Source organism: Chinchilla lanigera, unplaced genomic scaffold, assembly GCF_000276665.1.
Source record: "Chinchilla lanigera isolate Chin_1 unplaced genomic scaffold, ChiLan1.0 scaffold00113, whole genome shotgun sequence".
NCBI lineage: Eukaryota > Metazoa > Chordata > Mammalia > Rodentia > Chinchillidae > Chinchilla > Chinchilla lanigera.
Window position 1 is genome coordinate 1457913 of NW_004955514.1, and position 15707 is coordinate 1473619.

Sequence of the window (15707 nt, forward strand, 5' to 3'; positions counted from 1 at the left end):
TCTCTCTGTCTCTCTCTGTCTCTCTCTCTGTCTCTCTGTGTCTCTCTGTCTCTCTCTCTCTCTGTCTCTCTGTGTCTCTGTCTCTGTCTCTCTCTCTGTCTCTCTGTGTCTCTCTCTGTCTCTCTCTCTCTCTCCTGCTTGTGGAACTCCAGTGCACTGGAATTTGGATATTTTGGAATAGCTCCCTAATGCTCAGAGTGATTTTCTGTGCTTTCCAAAGCCTCATGGGAACAGGGAAGGGAAGACCAACCATAGACCTGGCAGGATTGGCTGCGATTGGCTAGGATTGGCCAGGATTGGTCATCTCCTGGGGTCCGGCCCACATTGATTTTCCAGTCACCTCTGGCCATGGATGGCCTAAGTCTGGGGCCGCTCCCTGATCACTGACTGATAGGCAACAGCCCAGCTTTGCCAGGAGGGCCTGCGCACTCCACCTGGCCCAGAGTGATGGATGAGAGATGGAGAGGGGGGGATGGGAAGGAAGGAGTGCTGGCTGCTATGGCTGTCCCAGGTGATCTGACCAGAGCCCAAACTTCCAGGAGACTTTACCCACAAGGTCCACGTCTTCTGGGGAACAGTTGAGGACCACCAGTGGTCAGGAGAGCCAGCTCTCGGGGACCCAGCCTCATCTCAAGTGTCTCCTCCAAGGCCTACCCCAGGAGGGGCCTGGGCAAGCCCATGTCCCACAGCTGGCATGTTTCTAGAATGTTCAGTGCCCTGTGAGGCTTGGCCACTTAGGCCAGGGTTTCAGTTGCCTCATCTTTATAATGGAGGTGCTGGACCTGGGGATCTTGATCTTCTGTGATTTGGTCCCCCTCTGCACAGGGCCTACTGATTAAACATCTGTGTGGTCAGCTTTCTCATTGTGAGGTTACAATACCCAGTGCCCATAACTTCAGGGAAGAGAGGTTCATCTGGCTCGTGGTTTGAGAGGGTTTGGTCCATGGTCAGCTGCGCCAAGGCAGGAACATCGTGGCGGAAGGGTATGGCAGAGCAAAGCTGCTTACTCTGTGGTGCCTGGGAAGCAGAGCACAGCAAAAAGGCCAGCAAAGTACCTTCCGAAGGCAGCCCCCAGGAGCCACCTCCAACCAGACCTCACCTCCACCCAGTGACTTCAGCATCCACTGAGGAGTACAGCATCCCCCAGGTCCAGGGACCTCCAGAGTCACCTCTCCAGAGCCTCTTTCTCCAGTCAAGTTGATAATTAAGTGGAACATCACAACTGCCATCCTTCCCCTTCCCACCCAACCTCCTGCCCTGCCTGGCCTGAGCTCGTGGCCTAGCCCCTCCCCCTCTCCCAGGACTCACCCCACCTGCAACATGGCTCCCGAAGCTCATGGAGCAGCCTGGGTGTCTCAGGGACTGGGCTGGAGCTGGGCAGGAGTGAGGGACTGAGAGGTTAGCTCAGCAAGGCTATCCCAGGCCACTCAGGCAGCAGCAGTCAGAGGAAGATTGGTGCCAGAAGTGGACCTCAGTTTTCCTGAGCCAGGGCCCCTGATTACATCGATGTTCCTCACCACTCAAGGTCCCTGGCACTCTGGTGGGCTTCCCGTCAGCACTGGGTAGGGTCCCGAGGCCCCTTCTGCCACCAGCCAAGCCGGCACCCAGAGATTGTGGAGAATATGACCTGCAGTGGTTTGTTTTAGGGTCCTGCCGGGAAGATGTCCTACTACGGAAGATGCATTGAGATTGTGATAGAGCAACTGGACAAATTTAAACCTGAGAAAGACAGTCCTGAGCTGTTCCTGGAAGCCGTGTCCACCTCCCTGCAGGTAGGGTCGGGGTGGTTCTGTCGATGACACATACCAGGTGGCACCTCACTTCCATGACGCAGCGTCACACTCACTGCCATCCAGTGCCTTCCTTCCCAGGGAGAGGCCTGGCAAGTGCCCTGTCACACAGAGACCCTTGTTTGTCATGGGAGGTATTTTATGACAGGGGTCCAGGGAAAAGACACAGTGGCTGTAAGTCAGGGGACACTGGTCCTCACAGTTAGCCTGTCCGCAGCCCAGGTCAGAAGAGGCAGCCAGGCACTCCCGTTCCCCCAGCATTCACTCCAGAGGGACCGAGAGCTGTGGTGCTGAGGGTAGCCACAGCCGCAGCTCACAGGGAGCTGTGTTTCACTTCAGCAGAGGCAGGGGCTGGCCAGGCATCAAAGCCCTGGGGGATTGCTGACACCTCCCACCTCCTTTGTCTGCCTGCCCACACCTGGGAGAAGTAACAGACTGCTCCTGGGGCTGGCCACCCAGCTCCTCCACCCCAGCCCTGCCCCGGGGGTCCCATCTTTCTCTCTCATTACAAGTCCAGACCGTGCGCCACCGGGGTAGGGTACAGAGCCCGGGAGGGGAGCAGTGACATTTGCTGCAGCTTTACCCACCCCCCTAGCAGCCCCCACAGCCTTCCCTGTCACCTGATTCCTGCCCCCAGCCATTCCAACCCCATACCCTCTGTCCACTGGGGCAGGTGCCCAGGGAGCAGGGGCTTGAACTCCTGAAGCCCAGCCGTCAGGTCTTTGGGGCCTAGCACTCTGGAGGGAAGAGGCAAACACCAGGGGAAATGCTGGGGGACTGTCACGTGCGTGCTCCTCACAAATGCTGTCCTCACAAATGCATTCACGGGGGACACTGGCCTGTAATTCTGGACTGTGGTCTGCCTGTGGTCATGGCTGCCCTTGTTTTGCTCAGCCCCAGGTACAAGGATGTCTGCAGAGCTGAGGGCCCTCCAAAGACGAGGCCCCCACCTCATGCCTCTTTGCCTCCAAGCTCTTCCCTTGAGGCCCTAAGCATGATGAAAACAGCTGAGGGCCAGACTAGGAAAAGGCCTTGTGCCTCGCGCAGCACCTGGCCCATACACAGGTGTGGGAGGGTGTGGAGTCGCAGGCAGGAGGTGCCTCCGGAATCCCAGGGCCCAGCCCCTACTCCTCAGCAGCCCCCTCTGCCTCTCTGTGTCAGGTCACCCCCAAAGGCCTTGGGACCCCAAGTCCCCACAGCCGCTGATGATACCATCTGGATCAGCAAGACCCCCCCACCAACGGCTCCTGAGCTCCTCCCCTCTCCCTCAGGTCCCAACTCAGCCTGTGCTGCCGCAGAACACCCACTGCCCGGGAGTTTGACAGGGTCTGTCACCGGGGTGAGTGTCAGGGACCCAGGCAGTAGCGCCTGACCAGAGCAGTCCTCCTAGGTGCTCAGCTGTGGACATCAGGGGTGCACGTCACTGATGTGGGTCCTCTGAGCAGCGAAGCATTTCTGCTCCACTCACTGCTCCAGGGTCTCTGGAGCCAGTCAAGCTGGCAAGGAACTGTCACCACAGCCAGCAGATCATTAGTGCTAAAGGAGCTGCAGTTGTTACCTGGAAGTCGTGACATGGTGACCACTTCTTGCCTTCCCAAGGACAGCGTGGCACCTTCACACCACCCATGGGCCTGATAGCAGTTGGCGAGGGCTGCCACTCACTCTGCCTACTTTAGAGGCCCGGGACCTCTGCAGTCCATCCCCAGTCCCCCCAAAGTCACAGGGGCACGGGGCACTGGGTCCTGACCCAGTTTGTGCAGCGCGTTTTATCTCCTGTTGTCAGAAGATGGCTGCATCCGCCCACTTTGTTTGCTCAAGGCTTGAGGCTGCCACCTGCCAGAAAATGACACAGCACAGAAACTGGCAGCAGAGTCTGCCCAGAGTCTGCGGCGAAGGGCGTGTGGTGGGGGCTGCTGCCCCTTCCGAACCCGCTGTAGGCCCAGCCCTGCCAGCGTGCGGATGTGACCTTATTTGGATGCACGGTACAGAGGTCGCAACGCTGACATCAGCCGGGCCCAGTCTAATGATGACATCTTTGTCAAAAGAGAGAAATGTGGACACCACACAGAGACGGGAGACCCGTGAGGCCCCACACAGGGAGGGGAAGGGGCCCGCCCTGGGAAGCGGGCAGAGGGCAGAGAGAGGCGGCCCTATGTCAGGAAGCGGCCCGGACTGCCAGCGCATTCTCCCTCTGGCCTCAGAGCAGAGAGGGAATACGTTTCTGTGGATTCTAGCCCCACTGAGGGGCACCTACACAGGAGCCTCCCTTCAGAGACTGAGGACAGAGGGCCAGGGTGGGGCTGCACAGGGCATCAGGGACCAGCCTGAGACGTGCTGTAATTCGTGCCGGGCCCTGGCAACCCAGAAGAGGCAGGGCCCTCAGGGCTGGGAAGGTGCCAGGACTCGTGGGTCTGCAGTGGCTTTCTCTGTCCCCTTATTTATTTATTTATTGGTACTGGGAATTGAACTCAGGACCTCACACTCACTCAGGCAGGTGCTGCACCACTGAGCTAAACCCCTGGCCCTGTCCCCACGTTTAAACCCCATCCCAGCCCCAAGCACACACACGTGGGCCCTCCCACAGAGGCATGCTCACAGTGACAGTTCACAGGAGACGTAAGGCCACCTAGCTCAGGAAGGCTCTCTGGACCGAGAGGTGCTCGTCATCTCCGTGGCAGGGGTACGGGTCTGGCCTGATGAGAAGCATGGCACTGCAGTACAGGGAGACCCGCCATGGGGGCAGCCTGGAGCTGGAAGAGGCCGGGGCCCTGGACCGGGGTCACATGGAGGGCTAGGAGGCGCGGGGTACCCAGAACCTGGCAAACAGGCAGCACCAAGCCTGGACGGCCTCAGGTGGCCCTCAGTGAGCCTGGCCAGAGTGGATTGTGGTGACCAGAGAGGACTCACATGGCTGGGTCATTGCTCTGGACCTCGGGGCAGACAGGACATGGCCAGCAGGTGGCAGGCAGTTCAGAGAGAAGGCACAGGCCATGGCCGGGCAGCCAGCCGAGCTGGGGGGGGCTGGCCCAGCCTGAGGGGACAAGGACAGGGCCATGGCTCGGGTGGCTGGGAAAGGGGGACCAAAGAGGCTGCGAGGGCAGAACTGGCCATCCCAGGAGGCCTGTGCTTGTTCTTCCTGTCAGCTGTCTCAAGAAAAACTTGAGCACAGAAAATACCTTCTATTTTAATATTTATTAAAATACCGCATGAGGAGGGCATGGTGGTCCACACCTGTTACCCAGCACTGTGGGAGACTGAGGCAGAAAGACTGACAGTTAGAACAGTCTGGGAGACCTAGCAATTTAGCAAGACTGTCTCGAGGTTAAAAAAAATAATGAACTGGCCAAGCATGGTGGCACATGCCTGTAATCCCAGCACTTGGGAGACTGAGGCAGGAGAATCGTTGCAAGTTTGAGACCAGCCTGGGCTACAAAGTGAGCTCAAGGCCAGCCTGAACTGCATAGTGAGACCCTGTCTCAAAAAGACAAATAGTAATAGTAATAATAGTAATAATGATAATGATTATGATGAAAAGAGCTGAGACATAGCTCCATGCGAAGGCTGTGGGTTCAATCCTCTGTACTGGGGCTGGGGATTTAGCTCAGCGGCACAGCGCCTACCTGGCAAGCGCAAGGTCGTGAGTTCGGTTCCCGGTACCAGAAAAGAACCCAAAAGAAAAAAATATATATATCCTCCATACTGGAAAAACAAAACAAATGAACCAAAACAAATCCCACCCTCACCTGATGTATTGACACAGTCCAAGGCAGTGTTCGGTGCAGTCTTCCACTCCAGCCCCTCAGAGTCCAGCAAGCCTGGCCAGGTGTAAAGAGATGTTTAGATTCTATAAATATTGTATATGAGAATAAGAACAAAATGATCTGCGTAAACCCACAGCATCTGCTCATGCCCAGGGTGGGTGGCAGCTGGCAGGTGCTTGGCCATGGGGGAAGCTCAAGTTCTGGGGACAGCGCTGTCACAGAGCGAGGGTACCCTGTGTCGCAGGCCAGCCTCCAACTCCCCCACCTGCTCTTGATCCATAAGATGAGGAAACCTCCTTTCTTCACAAGTTACCCAGTCTGGCATTCCGTCACCGCAGTGGAAAACGAACTAAGCAATATGTGCCCCTCTGAAGACAGCTGAGCACCAGAGTGGCCTGAGCGCCTCTCTGCACCACCTCCTTCCATCCTACTCAGCGTCGTGGAAACTCCCACGCCCCTTCCCTGTGCAGACGTGTTGGGATTTCTTGGTCCCCTGACCGAGGCCCACAGCACCCTGTTGCCTGCTGTCACAGTCGGTGCAGCTCCGCCTGCACGGGGGCGGGTGCTCATTTCCTGCGCTCCCTATGTGGACAGCAGTGGGCTAACTGACCCGCTGCCCTTTCCCTCTGCACCTGGCCAGGTGCACCCAAGGTTGGGTCCCAGAAAGCACAAATTCTCACTGTAAAAGTAGCTTTTGCTTCCATTTTTTTTTTTTGGTGGGTGGTGAACCCAGGGCTTTTGCACTGGGCTACATCCCCAGTTCTTTTTATTTTTCATAAAATAAAAAGCTTGGGACTCACTCAAGCTTGTGTTCCTCCCACCTCAGCCTTCCAGAGTGCTGAGATGACGCTCCCCCAGCTCCTCGAGGTATCTCAGGGAGCTCCTCTGGCGATCACAGAGATCTGTGCATCGGTGTTGCCCTCCTCCCCTGACACCTGTTCCCCTCCTCCCCCACAGGCAAACATTTTATTTTCTACCAACAAATAAATGGTGGAAGTGCCTGGTAGAGTTATAACTGGCGGCATTTCTCCTCTATATTTTCGCACATTATGTACCTCTTCTTTGAACCATCTGCTTGGATCTATAACTGTTAGGAAGCTGTGTTTTGGCTACATCATAATCCAGAAAAGTAGCTACTTAGATAAATAAGAGGCCTCTTTGCTCACCTGAGAAGTGGTCTGCAGACAGCTCCGGGTGGCTCAGCGGCTCCCTGGTGCCAGTGTGTTCCTTTCTATCATTCATGTGAAAGTTTTTTGTTGTGAGGTTGCCAGAGCCACGAAAGGACCGCCTTACCCAGCATCGTCCCCACATCCCAGGCGAGGAGAGGGCAAAGGCAAACAGCTTGAGCCTGCGCCAGCTCAATCTGCCTTCTCCTTAAAGAGTTTCTTAGGGGACACATGTAGCAATTTGCCCTGTGAGCTTATTGATTAAAATGGCCCTGCCAACGAGGAGAATCCCGCCACCAGGAGGGCAGCGTCCTGTCTGCCTGAGTGGAAGAAGGGATGGCGGGATGTGGCGCGGGCGTCCGGCAGCCCCCCCTCCTCCCCCGCTTTCTAACGGTCCTTGGCCCCTGGATACCAGGCGTGCACTCTGAGCTGTGACTTGGCAGCATCCCGGCCCCTCCCTTGGCTCTGGCCCAGCTCCATCCTGGTCCTGGCTCTGCCCCAGGGTGCGAGGGCTTGCTGCTGTCCCCAGGGACTGGCAGGGTCTCTTGGTGGTGACTCAAGAGCCTCAAACTGACCAAAGCTCAAGATTTTAGCCCCAACTTAGAGACCTTGGTGGCCACAGCCCTCTGGCGTCCATGTCCAAGGCTGGCTCAGATTTGCCTGACTGCCACAGGTCTCCCCCTGCCCCTGGGAGATAGAGTCCACCCACCCAGCCCCCAGCCTCCACTGGCCGTTGTGGACAGACAGGGCCAATGCTCAGCCCCCCGACCCCTCCTCAGGCTTGGTCCCCCTCTGCGGGACACCCTGTGTCCCAGTTGCCGCTGGCCTCACATTAGCACGCTGCCCTTCCCCATGGCGAGGACCTGGCTATGGAGCCAGCCTGGCCCTTGTCCGGGTGCCCTTTACTGGCACCCACTTGGCCTTGCATCTACAGGCTCCTCCAGCGCACTGTGGCCCTGGGGGACCTGTCTGCCCTGGGCTGCTGGCGTCAGGGTCCGTGGCCATGGCTTGGTCCAGGCCTTACTAAGAAAGACACTCGCACATCCCAAACGTAGACATAATCTGTGAGCACCGGCTGCCATGGTCCACTCCCTCCGCGGCAGGAGCAGCTGCCCACCCCTACACACACTGCTCTGCCTGGCCTGGGCTTCCTTTGACAGAGGCAGCCAGTCCATGAGCCGGCAGGGAGGAGGCTGTCTCCTCTCCTCCCGCAGGTGTTTCAGGACCGCAGGCCCCTGCGCCCCGGGAGGAAAATGGGAATGGGAACTGGGGCCCGCTCCAGGGCCCGCTCTGTGGCCCTCACGTGGTCTCATCGCCCTGTTGTTTGCTTAGCATAAACGCAAGAGAAGAAATCTCAAAGGAAAAGATAGACGTGATCTCAAAGCAAAGTAAAAAGGCCACACACTCTGCTCCTCAAATACTTTACACAAAACTAAAAGACAAATTACAACCTCACAACAAAAAACTCTCACATGAAACATAGACCCATAAAAATGACTAAGAAATATTATCCCATTTAGAAGTTAACAAGGAGTGTAGTGGCACACACCTGTAATCTCAACATTTGAGGCTAAGGCAGGAAGATCGTCCCGCAAGTTCAAGGCCAGCCTGGACTACATAGTGAAACCCTGTCTCCAAAAGCCAAAACACAGGGGGCGAGGGATTTAGCTCAGTGGCGCAGCGCAGCGCCTGCCTGGCAAGCATGAGGTCCTGAGTTTGATACCTGGTACCCCGCCTAAAAAAAGGCCAAAAAACAACAGAAAATCAATTAAAAGTTAAATGAAGTACAGTCACACACGCACCTTTGAGGCCCAGCCTAGGCCGTGGCCGGGGCTGTGGCTGAGCACTGTGGGTTCCGTCCCCAGTAAGGAAAAACAACGGTTAACCAAGAACTCACCCGACAATTCCCAGAAAATGAGAAGACAGGTAAACCGCTGTAAATTTTCCAGCAAATTAAAAATTTCAGAATAAAAATAAGACAGCAATGTTTCTTTCCTAGCTCAGCTGCTGGGGCGGGGCTCTGTGTTGAGTTCTCACCTAGCACCATGAGCCTGGCTTTGTGCCCAGCACCACAGAGGGCGCAGGGAACCCTCCGTGACCACTGTGGGGCCACGGTGCGCGGGCACGGCTCTGGCATGTGCGTGCGTGCGTGTGTGAGCGCGCATGTGTGTGTGTGCAGCCTTAGGGAAGGGCCTGGCTGGAGCATGGCTGTTGAAAGGGGGTGGCTGGCGGGGGAGCCGAGGGAGCCTGAAGTTCATGGGCGCCGTTCTGACAGCCGGGAACGTGGGTGCAGGGCCGGGAGCACAGCCCTCTCCCCTCGCGGGTTTCACGGCCAGCCGGATCACGGTCTGCACGCCCACCATCTCCTGTGAGTGTTCCCATAGCATCACTTTATTTTTTAATTTTTTACGATTACGTACTTGGGATTCACGGTGAGTACCTTCGCCCTGGTGGGTGCGCTGCATCTTCGCCTTTTTCACTGCTCCTGCCCTTCCCCCGCCTCCAGCCCTAGGCCCCCTTCCCATCTCCCTGTCTCCCGTTGTCTGTCTTATTTGTCCCCGCAGCAGCGTCATTTCAGAGATGCGTGGCGCTGGTCCTGGGTGGGGAGACGCGTGGGACCCACGCATTCCCACGCCAGACCCCAGGCCGTTCCCTCTTCCTGGCCGCCTGTGCCATCTCCCCGTCTGCTCCCCATGGGCCTCTTCTCCCCTGGCCGGTTCCTTAGATTCCCAGAGATGGAATCACAGAGGGAAGAGGGTCGGAACGTTTCCAAAGTGCTTTGGGCCGGCTCGCCAGCTGTCCTGCCTGCCCCATGGCCGCGCTGCCAGCATGAGGAGGCCCTGTGGCCTTCTTGAAAGCGTGATTCATTCTCAAAACTTAATTTGAAAACTTTCTTATTGTTTGGAATTATGAACGTACATCATGAGAGGTCACGCCCGCACGTCCCAAAGTGTCACCAGGAAGAGCCAGTGCGCCCCGCTCCCCCTGCCCGGAGGGGAGGCCTTTGTGGCTCAGCAGCTCCCGTCTCACTTCCCGTACTGCACGGCTCCAGATTTTCCGTGCTCGTGCCTCATGCTTTTTGGTAATTTTTTACCCCTCCTTCTGGAAACCTCTGTACGAGCCCATTTTTTTACATTGCTGTAAGATGCACACGACATAAAATCTATCACTGAGCCGTTTCCGGGCCTCCGGTTCTGTGGCCCTCAGCACACTCTCCTGCCCATGCAGCCGCCACCCCACCCATCTCCAGAACTCCCCACCTTCCCCACCTGACGCTGTCCCCTCCCTGCCCCTGGTCCCCCATCCCGTCCGTGGTGGACAGCTGAGGACCTTTGTGACCCTCGTCCCTCTTGCTGTCCATTTTCCTCTCATCGTTTTCCCTGATTTGCCTTTGCTCTCCTCCTTTGCCAGCCTGAAACCCGGGACCAGTCCCTGGGCCCCCCCCTCCGTCACCTCCATCGCTGCCCCCTGCTCCGGAAGGATAGCATGAGCCAGGGCCTCCCAGCCCGGAGGGGACTTGTCTCCACCTCGCCCCTTTCCTAGCAACCCCAGTGACCCTTCCAGCCGCTTCTCCCTCAGGCGCTGAGCCCCCAGAAGCAGGCATTCGTCACAGAGCTCCTGTCTGGCTGCCTGAAGTACCGGAAGCTCCTGGCCATCGTAGTGGACGCCTTCTATGTGCGAGATGGCCAGCTCTGCCTGTGGGCCGACTATAGTCTCTTCCAAGGTGAGAGTCGTCTGTGTGCAGCAGCCCCCTGGGGTGACCGAGGCAGTGGTGGGGTGACCAGGGTGATGTGTTCACTCGCTTTGCAGATGGGAAACCTCGCCCCTGCCACCTTCACAGCCTGTGGCCTGGCTGAGTGAGAGCACGCCTCCTTTCTCGGGCTATCTCTGACCCCTGGCCCCATCCCTGAGAATTTTGGGCAGAGCAGGTCCTGAGCCATGGTTGGCACCCCCATGGGGGTTAATAGGAGAGATGCCCGCTGAGCGTATGTGCATACCTGCGATCCTAGCACTCTGGGAGGCTCAGGCAGGAGAAGCAAGTCTCAAAACAAGTGTTAAAAAGGGATTAGGGATGTATCTTGTTGTGAAGGCCCTGGGTTCAATTCCCAGTACAGAGAGAGAGAAAGAGACAGACAGGCAGGCAGGAGGAGGAAAGGGGAGAGAGGAGAGACTGCTTTCACAGTAAAGCTTTTTTTTTTTTTGTCTTTTTAAGGCAGGGTCTCACTATGCAGTTCAGGCTGGCCTGGAGTTCACTTTGTAGCCCAGGCTGGTCTCAAACTCGCAACGATCCTCCTGCCTCAGCCTACTGAGTGCTGGGAATTACAAACATGCTCGGCTTTTTTACGGATCAGTTGACTGTGGGCAGAGTGGCTGATGCCACCGTGGAGACCTGACCTTGTCCTCGCTGCCCTGCCCTGAAGGCTGCGTGGGGTGAGGGCTGCAGGGAGTGGGAGGCCAAGCCAGGAGGATGAAGCCCCGTCCTCAGCCTAGCGGGTGGGATCCGCCAAGGTCCCCTCACGTGCTCTCTCCTCAGTGCTCTGCTACCTGGCCACCTTCCAGCTGGATGAGCTCGGCTTCCAGCTCTTCTGCAGCATTGTCAGGGCCCTGCCTGCGGGCAAGACCTGCAAGGTGAGTCCTGCCCTGTCCCGCCACCGCAGCAGGGGACACAGCACCACTGCACAGGGCCGTGCACCAGCCCCGCCCTCCCGGTTCCTTTTAGCAAGAGACTCTCTGGTGGTTTCATTCTGCATAGAACATCGATGCCCTCTCCACAGAGAATGTGCACGCTGTCCTCAGGGAGACCTGGCTCTGTGTCCTGCGTCCCTCTGGCCGGCAGCTTGGGGATGAGGCTTCTGTAGTCGGCTCCTGGGCTCCTGGGAGTGGGAAGGGAGCTCCAGCGCCTGTGCCCGAGGGGTCGCCTCTGCAGATGCAGAGACACAGGGGCCTTGGGCGGCAGATGTCATCTGGCCGAGGCTGCCACTCCTTGCCCATCTGCTGCCCCCTCAGGAGGTGTGCTGGAGGCGGGCTTCCTGTGCCCTGGCACCTGATCTTCAGCCCCAAGCCCTGCTCCTCCTCTTCCTCCCAGAGCAGGTGGTGGTGACAACCTGGAGAAGGGACAGGGAAAGACACAGCCAGGAGCACATGAGTGTCACCTGGGTGCCTCATGGGACAAAGCCACCAGCTCTGCAGGGTGGGGAAGCAGCAGCAGCACCAGGACCACAGTGGGGACTGAATTCAAGCTCTCTGAGATGAGCTATATTCCCAGTCCACATATTCGTTGTTGTTTGGTTTTGTTTTTTGTTTCTTTTTTGAGACAAGGTCCCACTATGCAGTTCAGTGTGGTCTCGAACTCACTATGTTGCCCAGGCTGGCCTCAAACTCCCAGCAATCCTCCTGCCTCAGCCTCCCGAGTGGCTGGGATTACAGGTGTGCATCACCACACTAGTCTTCTGTTGACTTTCTTACCAATTGTTGATCAGGGATTCACCTTTTACCTCACCTGGGTCCTGCAGAGACCCCCCAGGCCCTTGGGTACCAACTGCCCAGCATGCAAGGGCCAGGGCAGTGCCCCACATGGTGCCAGACTGGCCCAGAGTGACACCAGTCACGTGAATCCCCAGGGAGCAGCAGGGCTTCCGGCTGATGGAGGCTGGTCTGCGATGTCCCTCCCTGTCCCCTACCCCAAGCCCACCAGTGTCCCTCTCCCCACCTGGAGCAGCGGGCTGCGGGGCCATGGCTTCCCCTGGGCACCGTTGCTGTGCGGTCAGGACTGACCTACGTGTGTCCAGGAGACATCACTTGAGGGTAGTGGCTCTGGGGCACGCCAAGGTCCCCGCCCCCACACTGGTGGGGCAGGAGCGGTCTGCTGACCCTGGTGGAGGAGTGGGGGCCAGGGTGAGGGCGCAGAGGCCCCTGTGGGGCAGGGGAGGCAGCAGGGGCAGGCAGGGGACCTGCACAGCGCCCGCAGCCCTGGGGCTGGCGTGGGGGCAGCCTGCCCAAGACTTCTGAGCCAGACTCTGTACAGAGCATGGCCCAGGATGCGCCCTCCTGGCCAGCTCACCGTCACCTGGATGGAAGCCTCCAGGCTTCCTGGCTTCCCTGAACCAGAGCTGTGGGCTTGGGAGCCAGGAGCTGCAACCCTGGGAACCCTGCCATGCAAGGACACGAGGGGTAGGTGTGCTGCCGGGCCCAGGGCAGGGGACACAACCTCAGTCTGGGGGTGATGCTGAGTCAGGGGAGTGGCTGTAGAAAATAGCACAGTTCCACTCGCAGGATCCCAGAGCCCGCCAGGCCAAGAGAGCAGCTTCCCTGTGTCCCACTGCCTGGGAGCAGACGCAGGGTACAGGAATGTGACTCTGGCAGGCGCGTGGCTGTGACCCGGGGTGGCCAACTCCCAGGAAGGACTGGGGGTGCTGAGGGGTTCAGCCTCAGCCCACCCTCACGGCCCCGCCCCCAGTTCCTCAGGTTCTTCTTCAGCACCTTAAACCTATGCTCCTGGATCAAGGACGAGTGGAGCCTGATCTACACGCCGGCCCACGTGCAGGAGAACTGGATCGAACCCCTGCTGAGGTGGGGTGGCCGGTGGGGACTTGGGCCCTGGACAGCCCCCCAGGGCCTGTCGGTGCAGCGGGGCCTCCTTGCTTCCCTGGTGTAGGGGTGAGCGGTTCAGAGAGGCCCACGTCCCTACCTGGCCCCACAGCGCAGGCGAGGTGAGCAGGACCTGTCCTGGCCATCGGTCCAGGACCCTCTGTGCCCACGGCTGACTGGCAGCAGGTGCACCAGCAGCCAGAGGGTATTGGGGCAAGAAGCAACCCTCCTGCTCCGGAGCCTGCCCAGTGCACAGGGGCTAGTGTCAGTGGCCCAGCCCTGACCCTGGCCACTCTTCAGACCCCGAGAGCGCAGGGTGAGGGGGCTGGAGGAGCCAGGTGGGCACCAGCTCAGCTCCTGGTATTTCAGGCCCCTCTTGTGCTCTGTTGTGCCCAGGGCTCTGTGCCAGGCCAGACGCCCCAAGCTGCCCCTTCTGTGCCTAGGAGCTCTGGAGCCAGCTTGACACGGCCTCCTGGGACCCCCTGGTCTGGATGTGAGGCTAGGACTCCTGCAAGGACACTGGTGGTGGTGGGCAGTTCCCAGCGAGGCCCCCCCAGGCCTGCTCCAGAGCCCCCAGCCTGAGCCCTCCTGAGGGCAGCAGGGCTCCCTGCAGGGGCCGGCCCTTGTTCCCAGCTCCCTCTGCTCCTGCTGCACCTGCTGCCCCGATGCCACTCAGAAGCTCCTCCTGCTCCTGCTTCCTCGTCTGTGCCATCTGCTCCGCTCCAGTTTAGCTCCGCACCCCCTTGCTGCTCGGGCTGCACGTCCCCCAGACACCTGGCACCCCAGCTCCCCTCTCACCACGGCCTGAGCCTCAGTTTCCCCATCATCCTCTGCTCAAGGAGTGTGGCTGGGCTGTGCCGAGAAGTGCTGGTCACCAGGGAAGCGGGGCCCTCAGTCCCGTCGCCAGCCTCCCGAGGGAGACCCAGGTCCTGGGTCCTTTGAGCCCAAGGCCTGACCCCCAGTGGCCTGCATAGGAAGTAACCCAGGGCATCTTCCTTCGCCTCCCAGGTGGCAGCCAGAGGTCCAGGGCCTGCTGGACCAGCTGGAGGGGGGATCGGCCCATCAGGCCGCTCTCAGCAAGGTCCAGGCCAAGCTCACAGAGCCTCGGGAATTCAGCCTGACCACACCCCGGCCCCGCGCCATTCCAGTGCCCGACCCAGTCCCCACTGTGGCCAAGCCAAGACCTGTGAGTTGGGCATCTGCAGGGGCACAGGCTTGTACCTCTGGGATGTTGAGGCAGGAGGGTGGGCTGCAGGGGCCACTGGAAGCTGGACTCCTCCAGGCCCAGGGTGCACCTGCTGTGGCTGGGAGTGTTGGGTCACCCCCATGGAGTAGGGCAGCCAGTGGCCCCAAAACCTACCATGCCTGGGGCCCCTTCAGCAGACGTGGAGTGGAGCTGTCAGGCCATGGAGCCGAGCTTGGAGCCCACTTTTAGCCTGGTGCAGTGCGCTGCCCTCCCCACAAGACACTACACGACAGACCACAGTGTGTACACCCTGCGAGCCGTTGGCACAGTGACGTCCCCGCTTCAGGGCCTCTGCACATCTGCCCCATGTCCCTTTCTGTCTGCCTCACTTATGAATCAGGATACTTTCTACTGCAAGTAACTGAAAAGCAGCGTAGACGATAGGCCACTGCTTGACTCTCCTCCAAAATAGGGTAGGCTTCCCGCATGGCTTTATCTAGGCTCCAGCTGTACTTCTTTGTGATTCTACCTAAGCTCTTCTGTAAGTCAACTTCCTTTTTGGGCTAACTTTCTTTATGGTAGTAAAAAAAAAAAATCTAGGCCTCATATCACACCCTACACTGTCCAGACTAGGAAAGGACATCTTGGGCCATAGGAGGCCAACGGCATAGTGCTGGGAGGTCCCAGGGGCCACCTAAGTCCCATCTCCTTCAGGTCTCATGAAAACCTCTGTTCACAGAAGCTCTTCTTGAGGAAGCTTCAGTTCCGCTGCACCTCTCACTGAGCTTCCTGCTCAGCAATGAGGGTTGCGTATAGTAACGTGTGGACCTGCTTGCTGTCTCTCCTCTGCTGGACATGTCCACCTTTTGTGGTCCCACATTACTGATGGGGCTGGCATAGTCCTGCTTCAGAGCCAACCCTCAGCAAACAGTTGTTGGGTGGAAGGATGGATGGATGGGTGGGCAGGTGGATGGACAAATGGAAGCCTGGATAGGTGGAAGGATGGATGGATGATGGATGCGTGGATGGATGGATGGATGATGGATGCATGGATGGATGGATGGATGGGTAGATGGATAGATGGATGGATGAGTGGATGGGTGGGTGGATGGATGGATGAGTGGATGGGTGGGTGGATGGATGGATGAGTGGATGGATGGATGGATGAGTGGATGGGTGGGTGGATGGGTGGGTGGATGGATGGATGAGTGGATGG

At 58.4% G+C, this 15707-nt stretch overlaps 1 protein-coding gene across 2 annotated transcripts in view; it reads left to right on the forward strand.

The window, feature by feature from the left end:
• Cfap99 (cilia and flagella associated protein 99) overlaps positions 1-15707 on the forward strand; it is a gene marked incomplete at its 3' end in the record, with an annotated part of 38801 nt that overhangs the window by 6462 nt on the left and 16632 nt on the right. Inside the window, 6 exon segments of one of the 2 annotated variants that reach the window (XM_005408729.2) lie at positions 1647-1772; positions 8993-9085; positions 10297-10441; positions 11252-11346; positions 13175-13287; positions 14314-14491. In XM_005408729.2, the coding sequence (XP_005408786.1) occupies positions 1662-1772; positions 8993-9085; positions 10297-10441; positions 11252-11346; positions 13175-13287; positions 14314-14491 (735 nt within the window). In that variant the 5' untranslated portion in view covers positions 1647-1661. 2 annotated transcript variants of the gene reach the window in all.